The sequence below is a fragment of the Candida metapsilosis genome (assembly GCF_017655625.1).
Source record: "Candida metapsilosis strain BP57 chromosome Unknown scaffold2, whole genome shotgun sequence".
NCBI classification, from domain to species: Eukaryota; Fungi; Ascomycota; class Pichiomycetes; order Serinales; family Debaryomycetaceae; genus Lodderomyces; species Lodderomyces metapsilosis.
In genome coordinates, this window is record NW_027138160.1 from 1020811 (window position 1) to 1045516 (window position 24706).

General features: G+C 39.4%; 8 protein-coding genes across 8 annotated transcripts; 3 read left to right on the top strand and 5 right to left on the bottom strand. All coding sequences in view use genetic code 12, as the record gives it.

Moving 5' to 3' along the window:
* Positions 1-462: 462 nt before the first annotated feature.
* YME1 (i-AAA protease) lies at positions 463-2493 on the bottom strand (the record flags this gene model as incomplete). Its single annotated transcript, XM_067690739.1, has 1 exon — positions 463-2493. One exon carries the CDS (start codon positions 2491-2493, stop codon positions 463-465), a length of 2031 nt encoding a protein of 676 aa, XP_067549175.1.
* A 426-nt stretch (positions 2494-2919) lies between these two features.
* On the top strand, positions 2920-5235 carry BRN1 (condensin subunit; the record flags this gene model as incomplete). The annotated part of the gene is made up of 1 exon (XM_067690741.1): positions 2920-5235. The coding sequence occupies one exon, from the start codon at positions 2920-2922 to the stop codon at positions 5233-5235; it is 2316 nt and encodes a 771-aa protein (XP_067549176.1).
* Positions 5236-5261: 26 nt separating this feature from the next.
* I9W82_001941 (uncharacterized protein) lies at positions 5262-6221 on the bottom strand (the record flags this gene model as incomplete). The annotated part of the gene is made up of 1 exon (XM_067690742.1): positions 5262-6221. One exon carries the CDS (start codon positions 6219-6221, stop codon positions 5262-5264), a length of 960 nt encoding a protein of 319 aa, XP_067549177.1.
* A 110-nt stretch (positions 6222-6331) lies between these two features.
* I9W82_001942 (1-(5-phosphoribosyl)-5- ((5-phosphoribosylamino)methylideneamino)imidazole-4-carboxamide isomerase) lies at positions 6332-7171 on the top strand (the record flags this gene model as incomplete). Its single annotated transcript, XM_067690743.1, has 1 exon — positions 6332-7171. The coding sequence occupies one exon, from the start codon at positions 6332-6334 to the stop codon at positions 7169-7171; it is 840 nt and encodes a 279-aa protein (XP_067549178.1).
* A 47-nt stretch (positions 7172-7218) lies between these two features.
* Positions 7219-8172, bottom strand: I9W82_001943 (DNA-directed RNA polymerase II core subunit; the record flags this gene model as incomplete). The annotated part of the gene is made up of 1 exon (XM_067690744.1): positions 7219-8172. One exon carries the CDS (start codon positions 8170-8172, stop codon positions 7219-7221), a length of 954 nt encoding a protein of 317 aa, XP_067549179.1.
* Positions 8173-8320: 148 nt separating this feature from the next.
* Positions 8321-12221, top strand: I9W82_001944 (uncharacterized protein; the record flags this gene model as incomplete). The annotated part of the gene is made up of 2 exons (XM_067690745.1): positions 8321-8686; positions 9081-12221. The coding sequence occupies 2 exons, from the start codon at positions 8321-8323 to the stop codon at positions 12219-12221; spliced, it is 3507 nt and encodes a 1168-aa protein (XP_067549180.1).
* A 67-nt stretch (positions 12222-12288) lies between these two features.
* Positions 12289-15192, bottom strand: GYP2 (Gyp2p; the record flags this gene model as incomplete). The annotated part of the gene is made up of 1 exon (XM_067690746.1): positions 12289-15192. One exon carries the CDS (start codon positions 15190-15192, stop codon positions 12289-12291), a length of 2904 nt encoding a protein of 967 aa, XP_067549181.1.
* A 386-nt stretch (positions 15193-15578) lies between these two features.
* I9W82_001946 (uncharacterized protein) lies at positions 15579-23846 on the bottom strand (the record flags this gene model as incomplete). The annotated part of the gene is made up of 2 exons (XM_067690747.1): positions 15579-23714; positions 23784-23846. The coding sequence occupies 2 exons, from the start codon at positions 23844-23846 to the stop codon at positions 15579-15581; spliced, it is 8199 nt and encodes a 2732-aa protein (XP_067549182.1).
* Positions 23847-24706: the final 860 nt, after the last annotated feature.

The window sequence follows — 24706 nt, forward strand, 5'->3', positions numbered from 1 at the left end:
ATTGGAACCCAAATGGACTTCCTCCTCAGTTCATCTCCTGCAACAGTAGTATATGATAAGTCCCTTAACGTAGTACTCTAATCCTTCGCATCCAAAGACAATGATGGCTCAGAGTAAGAGCTTCGAAGCCAGAAGCCTTTTCATTAGATCCACCTTTCTTATATGAGCTTAGGAAAGCAAAAATTCCATCAGAAGAAGAATATCATCAAAAGTAGGTGAAAAGATAAATGGGGAATTGTTGAAGGGTATTTATATATTGTGAAACCCTTACTTTGAGCATATTTACGTTCTCCTGTTTTGGGAACCTTGCTGGTTAAAATTCACAAAGAAGAACCGAGAAAAACTTTGTCACGTGCAACTCACATGACTCACCCACTAAAATTTAAACAGTAAAAGATTGATTATCTCACACATAAGCTATTTTATATTTAATTTCTATACAAGTATGTCTCTCTCTCTCTCTCACTTCAGTTTCAAACTCAACCCATCTCTAATCTTATCTGTGCTAGAAGACGCCTTTTTGATCACCGTATTACTAACTGTCTTCTCTTTATTTATAGGTTCACCACGCACAATCTTATCCATTTCATCTTTAGTCAAAGTCTCATACTCCAATAAACCATCCGCCAATCGCTGCAACTCCAATTTCTTATCCTGCAACAACTTACGGGTTCTATCCTCCGACTTGAGCAAATAATCACGAACTTCATTATCAGCTAAATTTTTGATTTCCGGTGACCAACTTTCCCAATCATCACTCAATTTAACTGGCCCAATCTTATCACTCATTCCATAGGATAAAACCATGGCTCTAGCAACTCCAGTGGCATTACTTAAATCAGATGAACAACCAGAAGTGACATTTTCTTTACCATTAATCATTTCCTCAGCAATTTTCCCACCCATACAAACATCCAAGCGAGCAAAACATTCTTTTTTACTCATGTCAACTTTATCCATTTCTGGTAATTGAAAAGTAATGCCCAATGCTCTACCTCTAGGTAAAATTGTTGCCTTGTACAAGGGGGTAGCACCAGCTGAAAACATAGCCATAATGGCATGTCCAGCTTCATGATATGCTGTATTGATTCTAGACTCTTCAGTAATAACCATCTTCTTTTTAGCCGCACCCATAAGAATCTTGTCCTTAGCCCACTCGAAATGAGACATATCAACAGCAGGAGCAGATAATTGAGATGCATGAACAGCAGCTTGGTTCACCAAATTCATAAGATCAGCACCACTAAGTCCCGGGGTACCCCTAGCAATAATGGAGGGATCAACATTGTCAGCAGTTTCAACATTACGCATGTGATGTTTCAATATATCAACACGACCTCTAACATCTGGTAAATCAACAATCACTTCTTTATCAAATCTTCCTGGTCTAGTTAATGCCTTATCCAAAGATTCAGGGAAATTAGTAGCACCAATGATAATAATACCTTCAGTTTGACTGAAACCATCCAATTCAACCAACAATTGATTCAATGTTTGTTTAGCATATGCTTGATCCTTGGGGTTTCTCTTACCTCCAATGGCATCCAATTCATCAATGAAAATAATCGCTGGTGATTTCTCTCTAGCTTGTCCAAACAATTCCCTAATTCTTTTGGCACCAACACCAACATACAATTCATCAAATTCAGAACCAGACATAAAGAAAAATGGAACACCAGCTTCACCAGCAGTGGCTCTTGCCAACAATGTTTTACCTGTACCTGGAGGACCAGTTAACAAGACACCTTTAGGTAATTTACCACCCAATCCAGTAAATTTCGATGGATCCTTTAAAAAATCAACAATTTCTTCCAATTCAGCTCTTGCTTCATCACAACCTTGCACGTCGGAAAATTTGACTGTACTTTGACTAACATCAACTGATTTATCGTTAACTTCAGCATTTTTGAAAATGGTGCCATTTTCAACCAAATAGTTGAATGCATTAGTAGCACCATAGGTGATCAAAGCAATTGGAATCAACCATTTAAGCCATTTTGATAAAATCGTCATCAACGATTCACTAACAACAACATGTACTGGTTCATATCTAGAGCCAAATCCATGAGGAAAACCACTACCACCACCAAGAGGAGGAGCACCTGAAGATGCACCAGCACCAGCATAGGCACCATTGTTATTGTTACTATTTTGGTACAATGCGTTTGCCACTTGATCTGCTCTTCCCTTTTTACCAATCTTGTTCAAAGCTTCTATATACAACTGAGTACACTCGGGTGATGCTGCTATACCGGGTGTTTCATATCTTTGAACGACTATATGGGGATAGTTGTTTGCCAAAAGTGATTTGTAAAACTCAAGTTGGGCAGTGGCATTGTTTAGATCGTTATTTGCATGTTGTTCTTGTGATTGTAAAAGGGATATCGTTGAGTTGGACACAGATCTGGTAGACACGATCAGTGGGTTTCTTTTATAGGGCTGCTGACGGTGATGTAATTTATAACGTATTCCGGTGGCAAGGTATGTAGACATACATCTTGTTATAATAGTAGGATGATTGTGGGTGAGTGAAGTAGTAGTTGATCTCTTTAGTGTTTGAGCTAAAGGAGTTATTCGTATTAAGTTGTTCATATAAAAGTTACACAGTTTTGTTTCTTTGTCTTGTTGTTAGAATTGTGGTCTATTGAATAATTTTTTTTATTGGGTTGATTGGGTATTTATTTCTGTTGATTTCTTTTAAATTCTTCTCACTCTGACGGTTATAAAACGAAGTTAGTGTGACACACATCCAACGCTACCGATCAGCTCATTTCAGTCACGTGTAGTGTCATGAACTATTCTACGACACTAGGTTTCCCTTCTGCGACATCAACAAACAGATCAACAAACAAAAGAAAAGAAAAAAAGTGTAAACAATCATCAAGCAAAGGTACTATCTTTGATATTCCTAGAAACGTCATGTCCGCTCAAGTCCTACCTAAGAAACGATCGAAAGGAGATAATAGAATCAATAGTCACCGCAACCTATCCTCAACGCACACATCACATCACAACCACCATAATGCCTCGCGACTGACACCACAATCAAGCAATCGCATCATATCTAGCAATCAGAATGGCAATGCCTCGTCCAGCCGGAGGGTGATACTGAACAGAGTTGTTTCTCATTCAAGACACGTTAGTCGTAGCTTAGCACAAGATGATCTTAGTAATGAATCATTTGAAGAAGTTGGAATTGGATTTAATGAAAATAAACACCAAATCTTGTCAAATTTCGAAGAATGGATCAAAATGTCAACTGACAACAAGATTAATATCAAAAACTCATGGCAATTTGCCTTGATTGACTATTTCCATGACTTGAATGTTATTAAAGATGGCGATCATATCAATTTCCAGCGTGCTTCAGCAACTTTGGATGGTTGTATAAAGATTTACTCAAATAGAATTGATTCCGCTGCTACCGAAACTGGGAAACTATTGAGTGGATTGGCTTCGAAACAAAATGAAAAGTCGAGGAGCCACGCCTCGGCTGGTGACGATGATGTTGATGGCGATGGACAAGTAATAGATGGCGAAAGGGTTGCTTCTGACAACGAAGATGAGGGCGAAGATGGAACAAAAAAGAAACGTAAAGTGAATAGAGTTGTTGAATCGACGCTTGTTGAGTTTGATACTATAAGGATAAAGAAGTTGGATCAAGAATTGGCTATAGATCCGTTATTTAAGAAAGCACTTGCTGAGTTTGATGAAGGTGGGGCAAAGAGTCTATTGTTAAATACATTGAGTATAGACTCTTCTGGTAGGGTTGTGTTTGATGCTACTTCAACGCAAAATGCACAAGAGCAGGAACCAGTGGCTCGTGAAGAGGAAGAAGAGGAAGACGATGATGATGCAGAGGTTGATATATCTGACCTAGGTAAGATATTATTTGAAGACCACATTCCAATTGAAGAGAAAACAATTTGTCCTTCTCTTAATGAGTTTCGAACTGCCTTGGATGACTTCCATAAAGCCAAGAGTATTCTCAACGATTTCAACACGCGAATGAATGACGTTCAAGATATTGAAATGGACCAAAATGATTGCGATATGGATAACGATTTCCAATTTGATGACTTTGGTGATCAAGATGGTCTAGATTCCCATTCAAATGACAATGATTTACTCAATCATGTCAATGAAAGTGTAATGCAAAAACTTTTTGAAGAAAAGAATGATCCATATACTCCACAAGCTAAAACCAATACTGTATTACTAGATGAAGATTTGATGAATTATTTTGATGAAAAGTTGAAAATTAGCTGGGCTGGACCTGAACATTGGAAAGTATCGGCATTTAAAAAGGCAAATAATATAGATCAATTTGCAAAGGAGAAGAAGCCGGATGTAACGGCTCCTAAAAGGAAGAAGGATGTTTCAACTATTGATTTTTTCAGTTTGGATAACGAGGATGAAGATGTACTTTTCAAGCTGCATAAAGATCCTAATTTTATCAATTTGAAATCAGTAAACATCTATGAGGTTTATAATGCTGATATATTTGAGGAAATCAAAGAAAAGAATCTTCTACCGGATGATATCAAATTCACTTCTTCAAGATTAGTCAGTCTTATTCAGAAACCAGATACACCAATCATGTATTTCCCTAAAGCGCCAATTGCATATGATACCACTGAGCAAGCCAAGTTAACTGATTCAAACTTCTTCGCAGAGCAATACCAAGCAAGGGAAACACAAGAACATGAAGATACTGATGACAGAGAACGATTGGCACATTCATTCCATCAAGCTGAGTATGAAGATTTTGACAATGATTACGATTTCAACGATGCTCTAGAGGATATACCTGAGAATGGCATTGGTGGTGCCAACACAGGACAGGAACCTTATCCATTGGGACAAGCGTCCGAATCGCAACTCAATTCACAACCAGCTGCATCAGCTGGAGTCATGGGTAAGCGAAGAACTGAATTTGTCAATTTTTCACGAGTAGCGAAAAGAGTTGATATTAAGCTATTGAAGGATAATATATGGAAGGCCATTCTCGAAAGCGTGGCTTCGGTATCTGATGACAATAGTGAAGAGAAACAACCTAGACGTATCAAGTTTAACGAAGTGATTAAAAGAGTTAAAACAATGTACACTCCCGAGCAAGTCAAGGAACTTTCCACTAGTTTTTGCTTCATTTGTGTTTTACATTTGGCAAATGAGCATGCCTTGACTATTGAAGGTAACGAAGCCAATGATAATTTGGAGATTATAGGGATTTGAGTAATAGAAATTAGAGCCTATACAATCTATCTCTTTTTCCCACGTCTTTTGCCCTGGTTATTTATACGATCAATATCGTTCTGAGATATAATCAAACCATTTCTGGTGGATTTTCCAACACCATTAATCTTTAAACCTCGTTCTCTCTTTTGTACTTTATGTCCTTTGCCAGACCCCAATCGTTCATTAGATGCAGTAGATCCACGACCAGCTTTCAAATCTCTAACTTGACCCTTCTTCAACTTCGATAGCACAATACCAGCATCTCTTGCTTCTTTTTCATACTTTGCTACTCTTTCATCTCGTTTAGCAATCATACCCTTTCGCATATTCATTGGCATCGATTCCAACCTCTTGTCCTTTGTCTTGTTGATGGTGGATAGCTCCTGAATACGAGAAGATAAAACCCTTCGTCTCGACTTTCCAGTAGGATCTTCAAAGTCAATAGTCTTTAACGTCAAATCAGCACCACTGAATTGCGGATCAACTTGATTGGCCAAAATGTGGGATTCTTTCAATAATCGTTGCAATTTTAAATCATTTTCAAGGTTTTCTGACTCCTCCTTGACAGTTTTCTGGGCTTGTTTGAGCGTTTGTTTTGAAGCTCGTTTGGCTTCGGCTTCGATTTCAGAAAGGGTTGCTGCTCTGCCTGATTTGAGTAGTTTTCGCTCGGTTTTGGATGGAGCGGCGCGTGGAATTTCCAGGGTGGTGGTGTTTAGTTTAACGACTTTGGGTTGTGGTGGAGCTTCTTCTAATTCATAGCCCTCATCTTCTGAATCCGATGATGAATCTGCTTCACTGTCACTACTGAACCCATCGAATTTGGCATCTTCATCATCTGATGAGTCTTGTGATGATACGTCTTCTGATGATTCCACTTTGTCTAACTTATCCTCAAATCCGAGATCACCAATGGATCCAAACTGGGCCTCAAAATTGCGCCTTTGTATCTCTAGAGCTTTGATATAGTCTGCATCTTGACTCATGATTACAGAAACTGTTACGATGATCTTCTCAGGTTGAAAAAAAAAATGAAAATAAAAATAAAAAAATACATATTGAAGGTCTGTTCTTCCCCACGATAAAGCTTCTTCCAATGACTAAGTTTAGAGGCTGTATAGATATTCACTCAGGACAAGTGAAACAAATTGTTGGCGGTACCCTAACTCAAGACGATGTCACTTCCACAACCCAATCTGATCAAACATTGGAAAACTTTGTACTGACCAAGCCTTCATCCTACTATGCTCAACTATACGCCGAAAATTACCTTCACGGATGCCATGTGATAAAATTAGGCCTGAATCCGGAGAATGACAAAGCAGCCGAATTGGCATGCATAACATGGCCCAAGGGTTTACAAGTTGGAGGTGGAATCAATTTGGAAAATGCCCAAGAATGGCTTGATAAAGGAGCTTCACATGTGATAATTACCAGTTGGCTCTTTTCGAAAAACGATAAAACAGAGAAAATGGAGCTTGATTTTGGCAAGCTAAAGAGTATTAGTGAAAAAGTAGGTAAAGACAATCTTGTAGTGGATTTGAGTTGCAGGACAGTTATCAATGAAACTGGCGATGTTGAGTGGTTTGTGGCGATGAATAAATGGCAAACGATAACCGGAAACAAGCTAAGCAAGGAATTTCTATTTGAAGTGAGTCAGTATTGCGATGAATTGTTGATCCATGCCGCTGATGTTGAGGGGTTGTGCAAAGGTATTGATGAGAAATTGGTGTCGAGTTTGGGTAAATGGTGTCCTCCGAACTTTGACGGTAAGATAGTCTATGCCGGAGGAGCAAAATCTCTTAACGACCTTCAACTAGTGAAAGAATTAAGTGAAGGAAAAGTAGATTTAACATTTGGCAGTGCTCTTGATATCTTTGGAGGGAAACTTGTAAAGTTCGACGACTTGATTAGATGGAACCAACAAAATTGTTAGACCTATAGAGCTGTATATACTATTATTACAAAAAAATCTTTATGTTTCTAATTCCATGCACCTCCACCATATCCAGAATTTCCAAATGAATTATCGCCCCCTCCATAAGGCGTGGCTCCGCCAATCATTGGTGTCTCTCCACCGTGTCCATAATCAGTTCTACCGTATGTGGTAAACCCACCATCTTCAACATTGCTTGCTTCCACTCTGTCTTTATCCAACTCCATTACAATCGATGCTAGTTTTGTTTGTAACGTAGCTATTCCCTGAAGAACAACCTCATTTGGAGGCAAATTACCCACCGTTTCAACATCGAAATAAAAGTCATTTGGTTTTGCTTTATAGTCGAATTTTTCTTCTGGATCAGGTTGTTCTTCCCAATCGCAGTTTTTCGACTTGGGCCATTCTTCATTGGCATCAACTTCATACCAATAGTCTGTATGTTTGAGTTTATTCCATGGATCGTATTCAAATCCAACTGCGGCACAAGGTGACCATTTGGCATGTTCTTTAGCTATTCCCTTCTTAGCAATGCAAGTTATAAGCAATTCTTGATGTTTTCTCAACTTGCAAATAATGGGTCCCTTGTCCAGCTCATTTTTGAAGACAACTTCTCCAAGAGTCAGACCGTTGTTGTACTTGAGAAGATCACGCGCATAAACAGTCATTGTTGAATCTGTATCACATTTCGCCCTCAACTCATAGGTCACGGAACATCTTGGACAATAGTTATCACAAGTACAATCTCTGGAGTACTTTAAGTTCTGGATACCTTCGCTGACAAGAGGTATAAGTCCTAGTCTATGAGCTAAAAATTCATCAGCAAGCACCGAAGTGTTGACATCAATCTCTACCAAGTCGATGGCTAATGTGGGTATTTCAGCTAGCATAGTTCTTCTGAGAGAGTTTGCCACGGATAAATCAACATTTCCTAAAACAAAATCAACACGATCATCTTTCTGGTCTCGTATTGTGATGGAAGGTCCTTGATCTCTGTCCATGATGCTGTATATATTTGTGTGATTGGATGTGGTATCTCTTTAACGATTTATTTTTTCAATAATTTTTTTCTTCATCAAAACTTTGGCTCTTGCACTCAGAGAGATTAACCAAATACTGGCACACCATCCACACCCTCTCACTACTGCAATGTCATTCACCATCCCTGATTTAAGATTTGAACAATCGTTCATGCGACAACTAAATACATATGCTGGAAACAAGGATCTTGATGGGAAACATTCCGCTTTCAACAAGAAAAACTATAATCCTTTACCCCAATTGACGGATGGAGAACTAGAACTTCTTAATGAAAACTTGGACAAAGAAGAGGAAGAGTATTTAGAAGAGCCAAAGCCATTGAAACCAATTACGCCTAGAATAGTGATATTCGCTATAATAAAGGATCAGATTGTGCTACCGCTATTGCAAGGGTTCTTCTTGACTGGATTCTTAATGTCAGTTCGTCCGCTCTTGGGTTTGCTAGTGAAGAATGGTCAGCATGCTGGTACATGGGTCGCGAATCTATTAGGATTGAATAGGTTAACTGCAACAACGCGGAGGTACCCCAGGGGTTTTTAAAGAAATAGACGAGGTTGTAATTTCATGAATGTGAACTAGAAAAAAAAAGGAGATTACTGATTGCGATGTCATTATGAACTGTTGTAGCTTTCTTCGATTATGCATTCACCCTCAGCTCTATTACTCTTATCGCTTCATGAACCCAGCCAAATGGAAAGGGAGAGTGTGCTGTTTGCTCACCTTTGAGATTTGTCGTGTAATCCTGCACAAAAAGCAATTTCAGTTTCGGATCCAAAAAATCTTCGGGAATCGCAACCTCAAAATTCACTCCATATCTGATTCCTTCAGCAGTTCCCTCGATTTCAAACAAAACATCACTGACACATAGCTCAATACTTTGAATCATCTGCAACTTGATAGAACTGTTTACTTGAGTCTCTCAATTCGATCCAATTTTTTTTTTTTAATGTTTTCGAGAAACAGGACATCGAGAAATGTTCATGGCACTGCCTACACGGGCGTAAGTCCACACACAAATAATCAAAACAAACCGAATTCTGGTGCATTGGCCGCTGCTTTGAGCATTGGAAACGCTATGAAGCAACAGAACCAAAATCAGGGCATTTCACGCTCGCAATCGTTTCAATATCAACCGCCAAATCCACAACAACAAAGAGTGTCGTCGTTGAACAGTTCCAATGGAAGTCTTTTGAAAAGAGGTTCAAGATCCAGCTTTCAACCCCAACAACCACAAGCACCTGGGCAGAGACGATTTTCCAATGCGTCGCATTCTTCTCAAGGATCATTGACCAAGTCATCCTCGTCGTCTACGAGCCAAGCCGCAGCTTACTATAATTCTCATCATCCAGAGGTTTATGACATTGACGATAGCTTTAATGATTCATATCTAGATGAGATTACTGAAGAGTCGACACAGGTATACTTGAATAACAAAGCGAATATGCAAGATCTCAGATTGCCTACGGCAAATCTGCATCCTCGTCAACAAAACGTGGGTGCACCACCTGCTCCCGTCAAAATGGTTAAAAAGTATGTTCCAAGCCCTACAGGAATCAAAATCATCGAAGTTCCCGAGTCCACATTTCAAAAGGAAGTAGCTAGAAGCAATTCAATGCGGTTGAATCCTATGTCCTCCAGATCTGGTTCGTTGAGAAAGAAGCCATCATCAAGAGCTAGTTCATTGAATATAAAACTGCTGCAAAGGCCAACTCAACAAGCAAGAAATGTTAGTACTCCGGTAAAGATGCAGTCAATGAGCGAAGACGTCAACTTGGAAGATTCCTTGGGTAAAATGGATATTTCACAAGCGCATGAAGCCAAGATTAGAGCATTGGAGAAGGAAATTGAGCATGAAAAGCAATTGGCAAAGGAGCTCGAAGGCAAGAGGTTGGAGTATCAAAGATTGAGGGAACAAAATTTGGCAAACGAACGCAAGCAAAGAGAGATTGAAGACTTATCTACTGAAAGAAATACTATAGAGAATAAGAAAGAGTTTTCAAATGCTTCTGACGATACGTACGTTCCTATAATTGAGAAAACCAAGGCTGTTGATGAATTGGACAAGAAAAAATTGGGTGTGGAAAGCAAACCTGAGGAGCATGAGCAAGAAGTTGAAAGAAAATTGGAAGAGCTGAGTCAGAGGGTAAAAAATGCTGAAGGGGAGCTTGAAGTAACTCATCTTGCTGCAGCTGAGTTGGGCAAAGACCAAGCTGCAGTAGATGAATCAGTAGATGACTCGGTAATACATCATACTGTACCAACATCCCTAGGTGACGAGAAGATTGACCAACAGGAAGATTCTGTTGAACCTGAAGACTTAGATGAGGAGAGGGTTGTTCAAGACAATGCTGCCAAATCCAGAGGCTTGGATGACGAGAAGATTGACCAACATATTGAACCTGAAGGAGTAGATGAAGATGATGGAAATGTAAGAGTGGCAGTTATTGTTGACAATGCCGACGTGACAGAAAACTCTGCTCCCAGACCTCAACTGGAAAACTTTTCAAGTGATATTGAGATTGTAAGTGACTTTGAAGAGGAAGGCGAGCCAAAGGATAAAGACGATACTTGGGAAAGGAATGAGACTGATAGATTGGACGCTGATTCTGAAATGAGGGTGATTGCTCAATATGGTATGCAATCAACAGACGTTCTCAATAACGTTCCAGAAGCTAAGGATAATTCTGATGTTGTCGAGCCACATAAGGAAGCTACTGAAGATGATAAAGTTTCACCACAAATCATTGAATCTCATGCAGAAGATGACCGCAACGCAGGTACAATCAATAGCAAAGTTGAAAGTGCTGATACCTTGTTACCTCCAGCTGTCGCGACCGCTCTGAGTTCAAAATCGTCTGTTTACTCAAATGATTCAGCCAAGAAGCCAATGAAGTCAGCAATGAAGTCTTCAAGTTCTTACTCGCAACTTCCTGCCAAACAGGGTACTCCGTCGGCAGTTGCAAATAGTAATGCTGCAAGACAAGCGTATTTGTCGTTGACAACTGCTGAAAACACAAGATTGAACTCGAAATTGTCCAACTCGCAATTGCCTAGTCAACAATTTCATCCACCAAAGCAGCCACACCAACAGGTCTCCAACAATGATTTGTCTTACCTCGGTGCTAGTAATGGTGGTGCTTATCCACAATTTGCATCTTCTCCTCAATTGCAAAAAATGCCTTCAAAGAGATTAAGTCAACAAACATTACGGAAACCACAACAGCCACAGCAACCTCAATCACACTTCAGGTCAACTATGAGACCACAAACAGTAGTTGGGCATCCTGGGCAGCAACACCCACACCCACACCCACACCCACACCCACACCCACACCCACAACAGCAACAACAATACCATCAACCACAGCGCCAGCAACAACCTCAGAATATGAGTAATCGAAGCTTGAGAAACAGCACCTATGTACAGCCAATTGCACCTCATCCTGCTTTACAAAAAGGGTATGTTTCCCCAGCCAAGGCTAAAGCTGCAGACCTTTATGCAAAGGCTCAAGCAAGACCACGTTCTGAGTTTAGGCCGTTGCAGAAGAAGTCGTCGTTTACAAAAGAATCTAATGACGATATCCCTCCTAGGAGTCCAAATCGAGATGTTACTCCTGTTGTACAAGCTAAACCTCAAGCAAGAACGACATTGAGAGATATGACATCAACGGTTAACAACAATGAAAACCAACAACAGACAATTAGTCAAAGTACAAACAATGGCCAAGCAGGTCGCAAGGGCTTTGCTTCTAGGTTTGCTGATTCTGACGAAGACTTGCCTTTGAAAAATGGTTCAAGTGGAAACACTGGTTTCAAATCAAGGTTCAATGATTCGGATGAACATCTTCCAAATGTTGTAGCTGCACCAGTGGCTCAATCATCACCACAGAAACAAAGTGGATTCTCTACAATGAGAGGTCATAAACATGAAGATGCTCAGGCTCAACCACCAAAAGAGAAGAAGAAGTTTGGTGGCAAGTTGAGAAAGTTGTTTCAATCCAAGAATTGATATTTATTTGGAAGTAGGAATAAATAACAACAGTAACTAAATGCTTACGTCAACAGTAACTAAATGTTTACGTTTCAAATTCTATCAAGTTTTCGGGTCGTTTCCCATCGGCAAGTTTCGCTCCCGAATCGTTGTTGTCCCTCTCATGAAATTTCTTTAATTGCTCTTTAATATCTGGCCGGTTCTCAACTGTTTCACCCAAGAGTTGAGCTTCGGTAGCTAAAAGCATATCCTTATCCTTTTCATCAATCGAAATGACTCCAAAATCATCATCTCTTTCCTCATCCTCTTCATCACGGGAAGAAGCGGTAGTTGGTGCCGTCTTGCTTCTACCCGACCTGAGAGATGACGAGCTTGATCCCTCTTGACTTTGTTGAGAAGCTCTCGAATCCATTCTCATTCTTACCTTATTGGCGACTTTTCTTCCATCAGCTAAAAGACCGTCAAACATATCTCGAATATTTCTCATTGGGTCGAATTTCGCATTCAATGGTCTATCCAAATGGATAGAATCTCTCAAAGTGGAGCTGAAGAGCAATTCATAAGTCTCGTCGGCTAAAATAACCATTCTAAATGTAGCCAAATTGAGGTACACTGGATGCGTTGGGTCCAATGCTGCATTATGTTTAAGTTTCTCATCTATTGCGAGGTCTTTAATGAGCAACTCTTCCTCCTCTGGCTGAGCATATTCAAACGCGCGATTGATGAATGTACTTGCTGCCTGTAAGTATCTTTCAGCTTGCTCAGCAGCGAGTTTTTCCTTGTTGACTTCAATGTGCGATGGCAAGTCAATTGGCTCATTTTGGTCTTCACTGCCTTCGCCATTCCCTGACTCCATTTGCTTCTTTAACACCGCATCTGCAACCTCATTTTCAACTGCAGTGCGAGTTATCTGATCCAACAAGTAGCCCTCTTTCCAAGGCGTCGTAATGTATAAAAGATCCTCAGAGATTCTTAAAATCCCTTCTCGGTCAATCTTGTTGTTTTTCTTGATATCATAAAGTTGGAAAAAATTAGACATTGCAGTCATAAGATCCGACTCCACCAACGAGTTCAATCCTACCAATAAGTCGGCAAACGACAAAGCATCCTGGTTCTCAGTATCCCAACTTTTGAACAACCTCTTTAAGAAATGGTTATCGGGGATCGTGTCCGCCTCACCTTCATCAAAGTGTACCCAATCGCACACCTCAGATAAAAACTTTACAAACGATTTAAAATCTACTGAGCTTGAACCTGAACCTTTTGTGATATTTGAGACCTCCACTTGTGAGTAGAAACGGTCATAAAGAACATCGAGAGTGCCTTGTGGAATATTTGGTGTTTTCGGCAAGTGCCTAATTTCAGTACGTTTGACAAAAGTGGAAATGTTTTGGTAAATTGTATCTCTGTGTTTGCTTCTGTGCAGCTGAATTGTTTCGTCGTCAATGGTTGCAAACTCCTTAAAAGACACTGCAAGCAAATCTTGAAATTTCGTTATATTTCTATACTTTAATTGTGGTGAATTGGGGTGGGCGGAGCTATCCAAAGTAAGAAAGTATTCCTTGATTATCGATATGAATGTTCCATCATCTTCTGTTTTCAACAACTCCTCACCATTGATTTTCAAAATACCTAACGCAACTTGAAACAAGGTTTTTGGGCCCTGCATAAAGAAAATGTCCAATATTCTGAATGCAAACACCAAAGGCATGGATGATAAATACAATGACAAGAACCACGGTAATGAAACAACTGATAATTGTATATCATTCTTGCAAATGTGCTCCCAAAGTATCGGCATGGTGGTTTGAACCAATGATTCAAAAACCCTCTGATCTAGCAATGTACCATACATTGTTTTGGAATAATATCCAGGCACAATCCGGTCACACAAGACATTTAAAGTCCAAAACGCTTGTTCTTCAGACATGTAAATCAATAATGCTGCCACAACAATATTCATTGCTTGACAGTAACCAACTTCGGGGTTTTTCCAAGAGAACGCTGTCAAAACTTTTCTCAAACTCTCTATACCATCTGGACTCTGGTAAGCGGCATATTCAGGAAGCGATCTGTTTAAATCCTTTTGAATTTCTTCGATGGCAAGAGACGTCTTGTCTTTGTTATCTAGTAACAATTTCTCATACTCACCTTGATGATCGAGACGCAAATACATGGATCCACAGCATAGCTCCCAAATCTCACCTCTCAATCTATTGGGCAACCCAACTCTAATCAACTTGTAAAACATTGGCGTCTTAATCAAAGAAAGGTTTCTTCCATTTTCCTTGAAAAAATCAAACCATAACTTGACCTTAAACTTGTCTTTAGATTCCTTTGCGTTACCCGGGAATTTGAATACCAATCCCAACCCACCAGGTGGAGAATGCTCAATAACTTCATTAGATACTTTATTCTTTGATAAAATGTATTCGGAGTAGCAAGTTTGCACAAATGGTTTGAGCTTTTTGATATTTGATTGGTTTCTTTTCAACGTCATTGATAAAGACTGGGCAAATCGTTCATTATCCGATCGAATTCCACCACTAAAGTACAATTTGATGTGCAATTTGCTGACAGTGGTCAATGATAACACAAAATTGTAGTCAAAGGATGCAGTCTCTCTTTCCACTTTCTTAATGGTTGATAATTGTAAGATAAACGAGCAATCGCGGTAATCATGGCTATCTCTAAAAATCAAAAAGTGTTGGGTGAGAAATAATCTACCTTGAAAATGCGCCTCATATTCATCGTCTTCGTAGCTGTTGTATCTGTGGTGTCCTTTATTTTTAGCTTTGGGATCTGAGTGGTCCGAGGTATAGACAACCACAACGTTAGAATCTTGCACGATTCTTTCCTCATCTGGAAGATGATACAAGTGACAAAACTTCTGTTCTTTGGTCAATCCGTCTCCTCCAATCTTTCTATCCAAGATCACCTCATTAAAAGTGTTGATAGCTTTGTCTTTTAATACTCCAAGGAAAGCCATTTTGACATTGAATGATCGGCCTTAAGCGGAAGAAGAAAATTGTCACAACACTAACTGAATAGTTTTAATAGCAAATCAACTCGGCAAAATATAATGTTTCAATTTATAGCAATTGGTTTTCCTCTGTAGATGTGTTCTTCTACCTGGTTTTTTTGTCAATGGTTGAGATCTCCCTAATTACTAAAAAAGTTAGCTAATTTAACAATGAACCGTTTCTCCCTTCGTTTCGTTCCTAAAAATAAATTTTTGTTTTGTTTGACGTCAACCGAAAAAAAAAGACAGAGGGTTTCGGATTCTACAATTTGGCGGTTACAAGCACGATGAAAACATGCATAACACTTGTACAAAAATAAATACACAACAAACTATATATAACACTAACCCTTTTAAGCAGCATCTACATCGCCTGCTACTTTGTCACTCCTGGGGTTGGTGGCAGCTCTTTCCAAATCCCCACCAGCTAAGTACGCTTCAAATGTCTCTTCATTGGCGGGACCGTGTCTAACAATATGCGGCCGGTTATGACTCTTGTTATAATGTACTCTTGTAACCTGTGGCGAGATTTGGCTGTTCCTATGACCAGCGTGCTCACTTTGATCTTGCAAATCCTCCAAAGTAAGAAATCCCTCATAATTTGAAATTTGCTTCAAAGGCTTAGCTGTTGTCATCTTCTTCTTGTACAGCAACTTGTTGCCCAATATTTTACCAGTGTGCAGTAAAATGATCTTGATAATATCCTTCTTTAACCTATTTGTGAAATCCTCTGCTGACCAAATTTTGTACTGGTATTGTAACGTCGGTATAGACAAGATCAATTGATTCACATTCAAGAAGTGTAAACTTTTTGGACCCAGAAAACTAACCATCAACTCAGTGTTTGAAATCTCGATATCAACAATAGACTTATACTTTAATGATCGCGAAATCAATGTCTCAATCTCATCATTCAACACATCTGTATTAGTTGTAGTATATCGACCACGTCTACGCGGCTTCGTGACCTTGCTGCTGCTGCTGCTGCTACCTGACTTGTCTTGGTGACGACCAAATATTGAGCCTTGCGGGGACAATAAGCGAGACTCGTGCGACTCTTGCGCCAAACTCGATGGAGTTGAAGTTCCATTGGAGGAGCTTCCAAGTTGTTCTATACTTCTTTTCAGAGCCAAAGGTTTGTGTCTTGATAATAGCTTTCTCCATGGACTTTTAGATTCATTTGTCATTAAAGAAGACTTCTCTGAGGCTGTATCTTCAAAAGCCTCCTCGGAAGAGGAATAAATACTCTCGTCATCTGAATCATCGCTATCATCCACATCTGTGTCATCATCTTTTGGAAATAAATAAGATTGAAGCATTTTTGCTGTTGCATAATCTAGTTCAAATCGCAATGGGAGAACGTCCAATTTCGCATGTTTAATAATGGGAATACCACCCACCAATGCCAGTAGATCCCACGTCATTTTCATCACCGGTCTTCCATCATCATCAAATTTCGTCTCACCTTTTGGAATCAATGGTGAAAACAAGATTGGAAACTGACTATTCTCCTGCAAGTTAAACCCTTGCAACATTTTAATTTCGAAATCATTATGATTAGCTCCATCAATGGATTCAATACGTGAAAATGCAATTCCAGTACATGCAACGTCAATAAAAGGCCGCCTATCATCAGTTAGGAAATGCCAAATAACCTGATCAGTAAGAATATGCCAAAACTTTGTTGTTTCTTTTGATTTCGACTTATTTCTCGTGCCCAAAAGCTTCATAATTAAAAGCAACTCCAACTTCAGTTTCTCCATTTCCAACTCTAAAATCTGCAAATATTTCAGTTCTGTGTCATTCAATGTAGCTCCCCTTTGATGGAAAGTTAAAACCAAGTCATTATACTCTCTAATTGCCGTCTGTAAATCCTTCACTTTTACATCCAACCCTTTAAAGTCCGATGGATCGGTGACTGAAACTATTTTGGCCAATTTCGACTGAAGACTATCCTTGGTTTCTCCTGAAAGTAATAGTTCAGTGATAACATAATAAATGCTGGAATACTGAGAAGAAGTGGCATTCACGACAAATTTGTTTATAAATACAACAACCTCATTATGACGTTCCAAATTCTTGGCATTTAGGAACAAGTTGTTAGGTGATTTGTAAACGAGCGCAACAGTATTTCTCTCGGCAACAAGAAACTCTTGAGCCCATGCCCCTTTATAGCAAACCTCGCATTCAAACCATGGAGGCCAATGAGAAGTTGAATTCATATATCCTCCTTTGGCAAACTTTCCATTTGCACCTATATTAGCAACATCATCCTTTGACACAACAAAAATCTGCTCTTCTCTAAACATGACTCCAATTCTTGATTCCACCTTGGCTGTAACTTCTGAACTATCAGTTAAAATATTCACCAAATCCTTTTGATTAATATCTACAACCTTGATATCCAAATCCCTTGATGTTACAATGACACAGGTATCGGGTGCTTTCCTACTAATCATCTGTATTTGTGGGTGAATCAACTTGACCAAATACTTGTGCTCTGCTTCCTCCACATCGGGATTCTGTAACACATCCAACGCCTCAGCAAATCCTTCTACCGCTTCGATTCCTCCTTTGAAATTGGTAAAGGTTTTATCGCTAAAGTTTAGATCGTCCAGTTGAGTCCTTTCTGATTCACTAATGACATTTCGGACAAGATCAATTGCCATTCTAGTCATGTAGTAAACATGGTTTCTTCGATCACTTATCCTCTCAAGATAGTTAACAAAGTAAACCCGAATATCATCATCCCACTTCATTTGCAAATTGTGAACAATAAATCTATTATGGAACTCGGCAATCGCCACAAAATTTGCGGCTTCAAGAAGTTCATCTCTGTCCTTGTGACTGGAATACGCAGACAACCCCGTATGTTGTTTCAGCAATGGGGTGAGATGTTCTGGATCATCAAAGTTATTGGACATTTTCAAATCCTCTTCTGTAAAGTTTTTATGAGCTTGATTGATGACATCAATCTTTTCCTCGAGTAATTGTATATCGGTCTCCACATCCCCCGCATGCTGTTCGTTCTTGGGTATATTTTGAGACTTTATGCGAGTCAATTGTTGTTTCTTTCTCGAAAGCTCACCCTTGAGTGTTTCAACACGTTCTGCCAAGATTCGAGATTGCACACCACTAGGCTGTTCCGTGTCCATTATGCAGTCGTGTATCTTTTCGTTCCCAAAAGGATACGGACCATCTTCATGCAATGTGAATTCCCTAAAATAACTAAGCTTCGGGGTGGCAAAGAATGGAAGTATCCTTATCTTTGGATACGCTGACAATGGTTCATTCACCTCTAATTCAATAAAGTCCTCAGGATCAACCCAAGATAAATCACCATCAGGCACATCAACACTGTCAATCCATTTCGAAAACTTCGATGCATGTATAGGGCCGTGCTGATGATGACTACTCAGGGAATCTGGAACATGATCGCCAGTCAAGTACGACAACAATCTTCCACTTACTGACTGATCAGGGAACAACGCATTCAAAATTCGAACATCAGCTCTTTCGACATTAATCTCTGCTTGATTCATTTTCAAGTGCTTAACCTGTGTTCGCTTGTTTAACTTTTGGTTCACATATGTCATCAACTGCTTCCTTTGGTGTAAATCGATTTCACAAACGTCAAACTTACCCTTCAACCCTGTAAATGCAACCCTATTCTTCTTTCCGTGCACCTCGTTACTTGAGTGGATATATAAATGGGAAATTGTCACGGGATTGAAAATCATTTGATACTTTACAGTGAACAAATGAGGACTCAACTTTATCTTGGGTTTCTTCGTACCATCAGAAAACAATTTCCCCAGTCTAACAGGAAGTGGAGAATAGTGAGCAACTGTATCCCACCAGTAAAAGAAATGGTGAAATGCCAAAGGCGTCAAAAATGCTGCATTGAATGCTTGGCCATTATGCGACCGAGATATAACGGATACCGCCATGTGAACATAATCAGCTCGGTAGCCATCATAGGAATCAGGGTGATACTCATTAGCGGGGTTTGTAATTTGAACTTTATAATGTGGTAAAAACTCAGACGTCCTTTCCTCTTGGTCCGAAAGGCTAAAAGAAAAGTGCTTGTTTCTTTCAAACATCATACCCAAACACCATTCGACTCTATCATTGGTGCTAAGCCGAATGACTCTCTTATGGTACTTTTTCCCTTCTGGATCACTGCTAGGTTCAAATCCACCACGTCCGTCGTAGTATAAACTCCACGTATGTTTCTCATGAACAGAATAGTTTGGAACTGCAAATATAAAGTCATCACTGGTAACAACAACCAATCTCTTTGGATCGATAGTTCCATCAATGGTGAGATCAACATTGTTTTTCCAGTTAAACACAAATCCTGCATCCAATCCAACCAATTTGTATGGAGATCTGCCACTCTTCATGTGCAAGCAAAGCTCATTTGCAATATTGAATTTGTACTTTCCATGCATCATTAATGGAATTTTATCCCATATTCCAATCGGACTATCATCTATCGCAGGCTTTGAAAAGTTTTCAAACGCTTGAGCCATGGCACCTATTGCTGGCTGATAGGATTTAGACCATCCTACAATACACGCCCGATCAGTATTCAAATCACACTGAAAATCTGCGGCAAACTTGACGGTTGTCAAAGTTCTAGGAATATAGACTGAGTAAAAGTTGTCAGATACTCCATTGTCAAACACAGCCCACGAAAATGGGACATATACGTATCGAAGCTCTTCTTTTCTCTTGTATAAATGCTCATTCACAACTAGGTTCGATTTGATATGAATAGTTGGGATCTGGGGGTTACTATTTGACGGGAATGATACCAATGGTAATGGATAATCTTTCAAAAACATGTGAAAGCTTCGAGCCGTTAACTCGATATACAAGGGAATTAAAATTGAGTAGTTTTGCTTTGGCTGCTTCTTTGCATACGTGTACAAGAACTCGTCAACGTCACCTCCTCTGAACTTGTCCAATGTCAAATCCACATCAAGGAATAGTGCCGTCGCTAAAGTAGGACCATCAGCATACTCAACTATGTCATACTTTGATTTCATAATATCTGTCGGGTCATCCTTACCCCATAGCTCCTCCCTTCTTTCTTTCCAACCCTTATTACGAACATCTTTGAAGGATTTAAACTTTCTGATCCACGAAAGTGAGAAATTGCGTTTCAATCTTTCATGGGCCTCCTTGATTTCCTTCTCGGCTTGAGCTTTGGTCAATTTGGGTTCATTTTCAGCTTCTGAATCTGCGGAGTCATCATTGTTACTCTTTTGACTTGTGTGATGCCGTCTCCTTCTCAAGAAAGTTCCTTTAAGCTTCCTTCTTGTGCTTTCGTTGCTTGAACGAGATTCATTTGCCGAAGAGCCATCGTTATACGTCGCTTCATTCCGCAAAGGGCTTTGCTTTGACCCAACACCATTAGCATCTTTCCTGAACAGGCCCTTCCGACTTCCCACTAAGGGACCAGGTAAATCAGACAACTCTACTTGTTCCTCAATATCTGGTTTCACGTTTGCTCTAATTTCCCGGCATTTCGCCTCAAAAGCTTCCACCTTTCTTTGCCTCACTCTTTGCTCAATTTTTCCCAATTCAAAAATCATGGCCAATTCATGCTCAAATGGGTCATTTTCAAGTGCGAGACCCAATGCCGACGTCTTGATCCTCACATGAGGAAACACGAGCGCATCTTTCGCTACTGGGTACACCCGCTCAAATTTGTCCACACCATAGTTGAAGTACTTGAAATTATGCAGCAATTGCTTTATTGCTTTTATAAGGGAAATGGTGTTGTCGATAACTGTGTAAATGGCAAATCTGTTAGGAACATTGAATAAGATGGATTTTGTGTGCAATTCGAATGCTGCTTCATGTAAGGTCTTTGACACATCAATACTAAACTTGGCTTCTTTAACCACAACTATTCTTGCCCATAACTTTGTACTGGGGTGAATCACGTACATTCTAATGTTTTTAACATCGGCATTCTTTAAAACTAAAACGTTCTGAAGTCTTGACCGATCAAACTCAAGAAGCACATCCACGTTATGTGGAAGTCTCACTGAAACGGTGACTGACTCCAAAAGCACATCAAGCTTGACTTTTTTCTTTGGGCCGGTAATCTGCTTCATTTGTTCTTTTGTGCAGTTCGTTTCCACTGTTGGGGCAAATCTTTGGAGCAAGGTCTTGGCGTAGAATATACACCAAAGGAAAAAGGTATCAACATGCCCATCGATTTCGGGGACAGTCAAAATGAGATTATTGGGATCTCTGTCCTCTGATTTGGAAGAATCATTAACAACATTAATGTTTTGGATTGTAAGAACATTCTTTACACCATACGTATCGGTATTACCCAATCCATCTGAGCCATATACGTTTGAGTCTGTGGGTGTGGAGTCCAAGGTGTTTATCGTCGATACATCATCCAAATCTGAGTCGCTCGGCTCTGAATCATTAGCTTCGTCGCTTGAAATCATATACTCTTGAGTATACTCGCTTAGCGTAGCTGCTTGCACAAGACCAACAGATAACTGCACATGCTCCTGTGCTCGTTTATACACTCCTGAAAAGCTTGTCATCCTGAGCGAAATACCACGACGATAATCTTTCAAATCAATTTCTTTCCCAATTCTGTAGTCATATATTTTGTGACTTGGTAACTCCTCTTTACTCTTTATCTCAAACACCAATGATGATAGATCCATCTTGACCGAAGAAACATATGGCGGCAACACTTCAAATATTTTGATTAGCTCATCTTCTTGATTTTCACCAATTGGATTATTAAGGTCGCCAAAAGATAAGCGTTCAGCTTTATTGGGTTGATCTGGTGCACCATTCTTTTCAAGGGTTCTCAACCACTCATCAAACTTCTTGTTAAAGTAAATACGCTGACGATTTCTAAACTGCCTTACCAAGTAAAAGAAAATATCATTAGCGGATTTAAAGTTGATTGCTTTGCTTGACAATCTCACCGACATTTTCCCGCGATCTAAATCATAAGCGAGTAGCAAGTTGATCTTGGTCAACTGAGCCAAGTTACCATCTGCTTCACCTCTAAAGTTTTTAATTTTGAAGAACGAGTTAATTGTGTGGCTTTCGGTTGTTCCCTTGCCTTTCACTGCCCTAGTCTGAGTTCTCGTGAAAATTCTGTGTGTTAGATCGGTTACAGAGAACGAAACTGTGGTGTTTGAGCTGGAATGACGGTTGAAAATGTCCTCCCTAGTCAGACCTATTCTAGGCAAATGTATGTTGAGCTTGGTGTCCACAATGACAATCTTTGTAGAGACATCTTTTAACATTTTTGAAGCAAGCTTCAATTTCTTCATCGCTTCATCCTTTTGATGCACTCCAGCAGCGGTCCGCATTTTGTTCATTCGCTTACGCATCATTTTGTCTCTCAAGACTCCAAACAATATATCCTCTTGGTCGTAGTAAACGTCCAAAACTGGATTTGCCAAGGTTATGCCGAATTTGAAGTTAATGTCTTCATTTGAGTTTTCATCGTGGTTGAGCAATGCTTGTGAAACTCGAAGTGTGTTCATAGGACAAACCTCGTAGGTGACAGTTCCAGATGGCAATTCCACGCATTTAGTATCGAGATGGAAAAATTTGAATGATGTTACGTAGATGTGTAGTTTCAAGGTTGAAGTTGTTGTTGGTTTGACCACTTTTTCTAGGGAAAATACAAAGTTTGATAAGTTGATGGAAACATTTTCGTAAGACAAGGTAAAATCCTCTAGTCTAATTTCTGTCAAGGAATACAAAGACATTAGATCCTCCAACAAGTCCTTGTATTGCATCACATCGGTAATTTGATTCGGTGAGTCATCTTCAATAAGAGTGGACGACTCCAGGGTTGAGTCGTGTTTTGGTTGCGTTTGTTTTTTAGTTGATATGTATTCCATGGGTATGTTTAATCTTCCAATTGATAACGACGTTCTGAATTCCTCAAAATTGACTCTTATTCTGTTTGTTTTATTCACATCGCATGAGGTTATAACTGTGCAATTCACAAAGAACTCCACATTTCGAAATAAATCAAGCTTATTGTCCCTGTTTTCGTTTTCAAATATGAAACCATTGAATAATGTAGCAGTTAATCTAAGATTGTTACATTTGGAAATCTTTGTCTCAAACCTTGTGAACTCTAGAGATGCGCAAAAGCGTTCATGAGTGCTTTGATGGTAGATGGATGCTCTAACGATAATGAAGTTGATTTTGTTGATGAGTTCTGTCCGTAAGAGATAATTATAAATAAAAGTTGGTACGTGAAATTGAAGTTTGTTTTTGATGGATTCATCAGATGAAAGCGTTTTATGCTTCTGTGAGGTTTCGGCATGTAAATTCTTAACCAGCTTGCCCTTCAAACAAGTAACGTTGACGTCCATCAACATGAGTGATATCCATTTCAATGATTCATCTCTTGGTCCAAACGCATTTATCTGAAGAGCAACTTTTCCAATGTAAACAGTAGTTGTTCTGAACTTTATAGTCACGCCTCTTAGTGAAAGGAAGCCTATGTATTTAATTGAAATATGCGGTATCAAATTCACCAGGTATAGTAGCACGGCGTATGACACCGCAAGAACAAATAAAGCACCGTATAAATTTGGCATTGTGGGATGGAGTTTCTGTTGATTACTTTGAAGAGCTAAATTGTCGTCGCCGGTTCTTGTTCTTGTTCTGTTTCTTGCAAATAAGTATTGTAAATTTTGTTATCTTTTAAGCAAAATCTTCTCCTTGTCTCCCTTTCTTTGATCATTCAATTGAATCTAAACAACTAAAAATTTCAAAGAGTGAGACTTTTTCTTTTGTGTACTTTTTCGGGGTTTTGGCCGGGCTTTCCATTTCATGTCCGAAAAAAACAAAATAGACTCTACCGGATGATTTGCTGCACTGGCGTGAGAATGCGGTAATTGGGTTACAGGGTTAGGGTTCTCTTTAAAGAGTTTGTATAATAAAGACAAGAGCATGTGCAGTTGACCCCCTGGATCGGAAAGCTTTTGTTGCACTTCGGAGCATCGCAAAATTATATAATAAAGAGACCAAGAAATATTTACATAACCAAAAATTCAACAACTTCGCTTGCATATATTGACATTATCTTTATCTCTCTGATGGGCTTTTATAATAACGAGTAAGACAGAAAGCATAACTTTAAATGATTAGGAAAAGTCTTACACGGAATACAACACGGAGATAATAAAAAGTGAAATTTCATGAGATCGAGAAGTGACAGCTTGTCGCGTCCGTCGCAATGAAGTACAGACCTTCTCTCTTTCTCTCACTCTCTCTTTTCCTTCTCCCGCCAAATTTACCAGCGACTTGGTTTTAATTTTGATTCTCGGTGCTCACAGGTTGTCGCTCTCTCTCTCGCTCCGATTTTTTTTTTTTAATCCGTGCGTGCCGGTTAAATCCGCACGCAATTTTTACCGAGAAACCACAAAGTCAATTTCATCTCTAAATAACCACAACA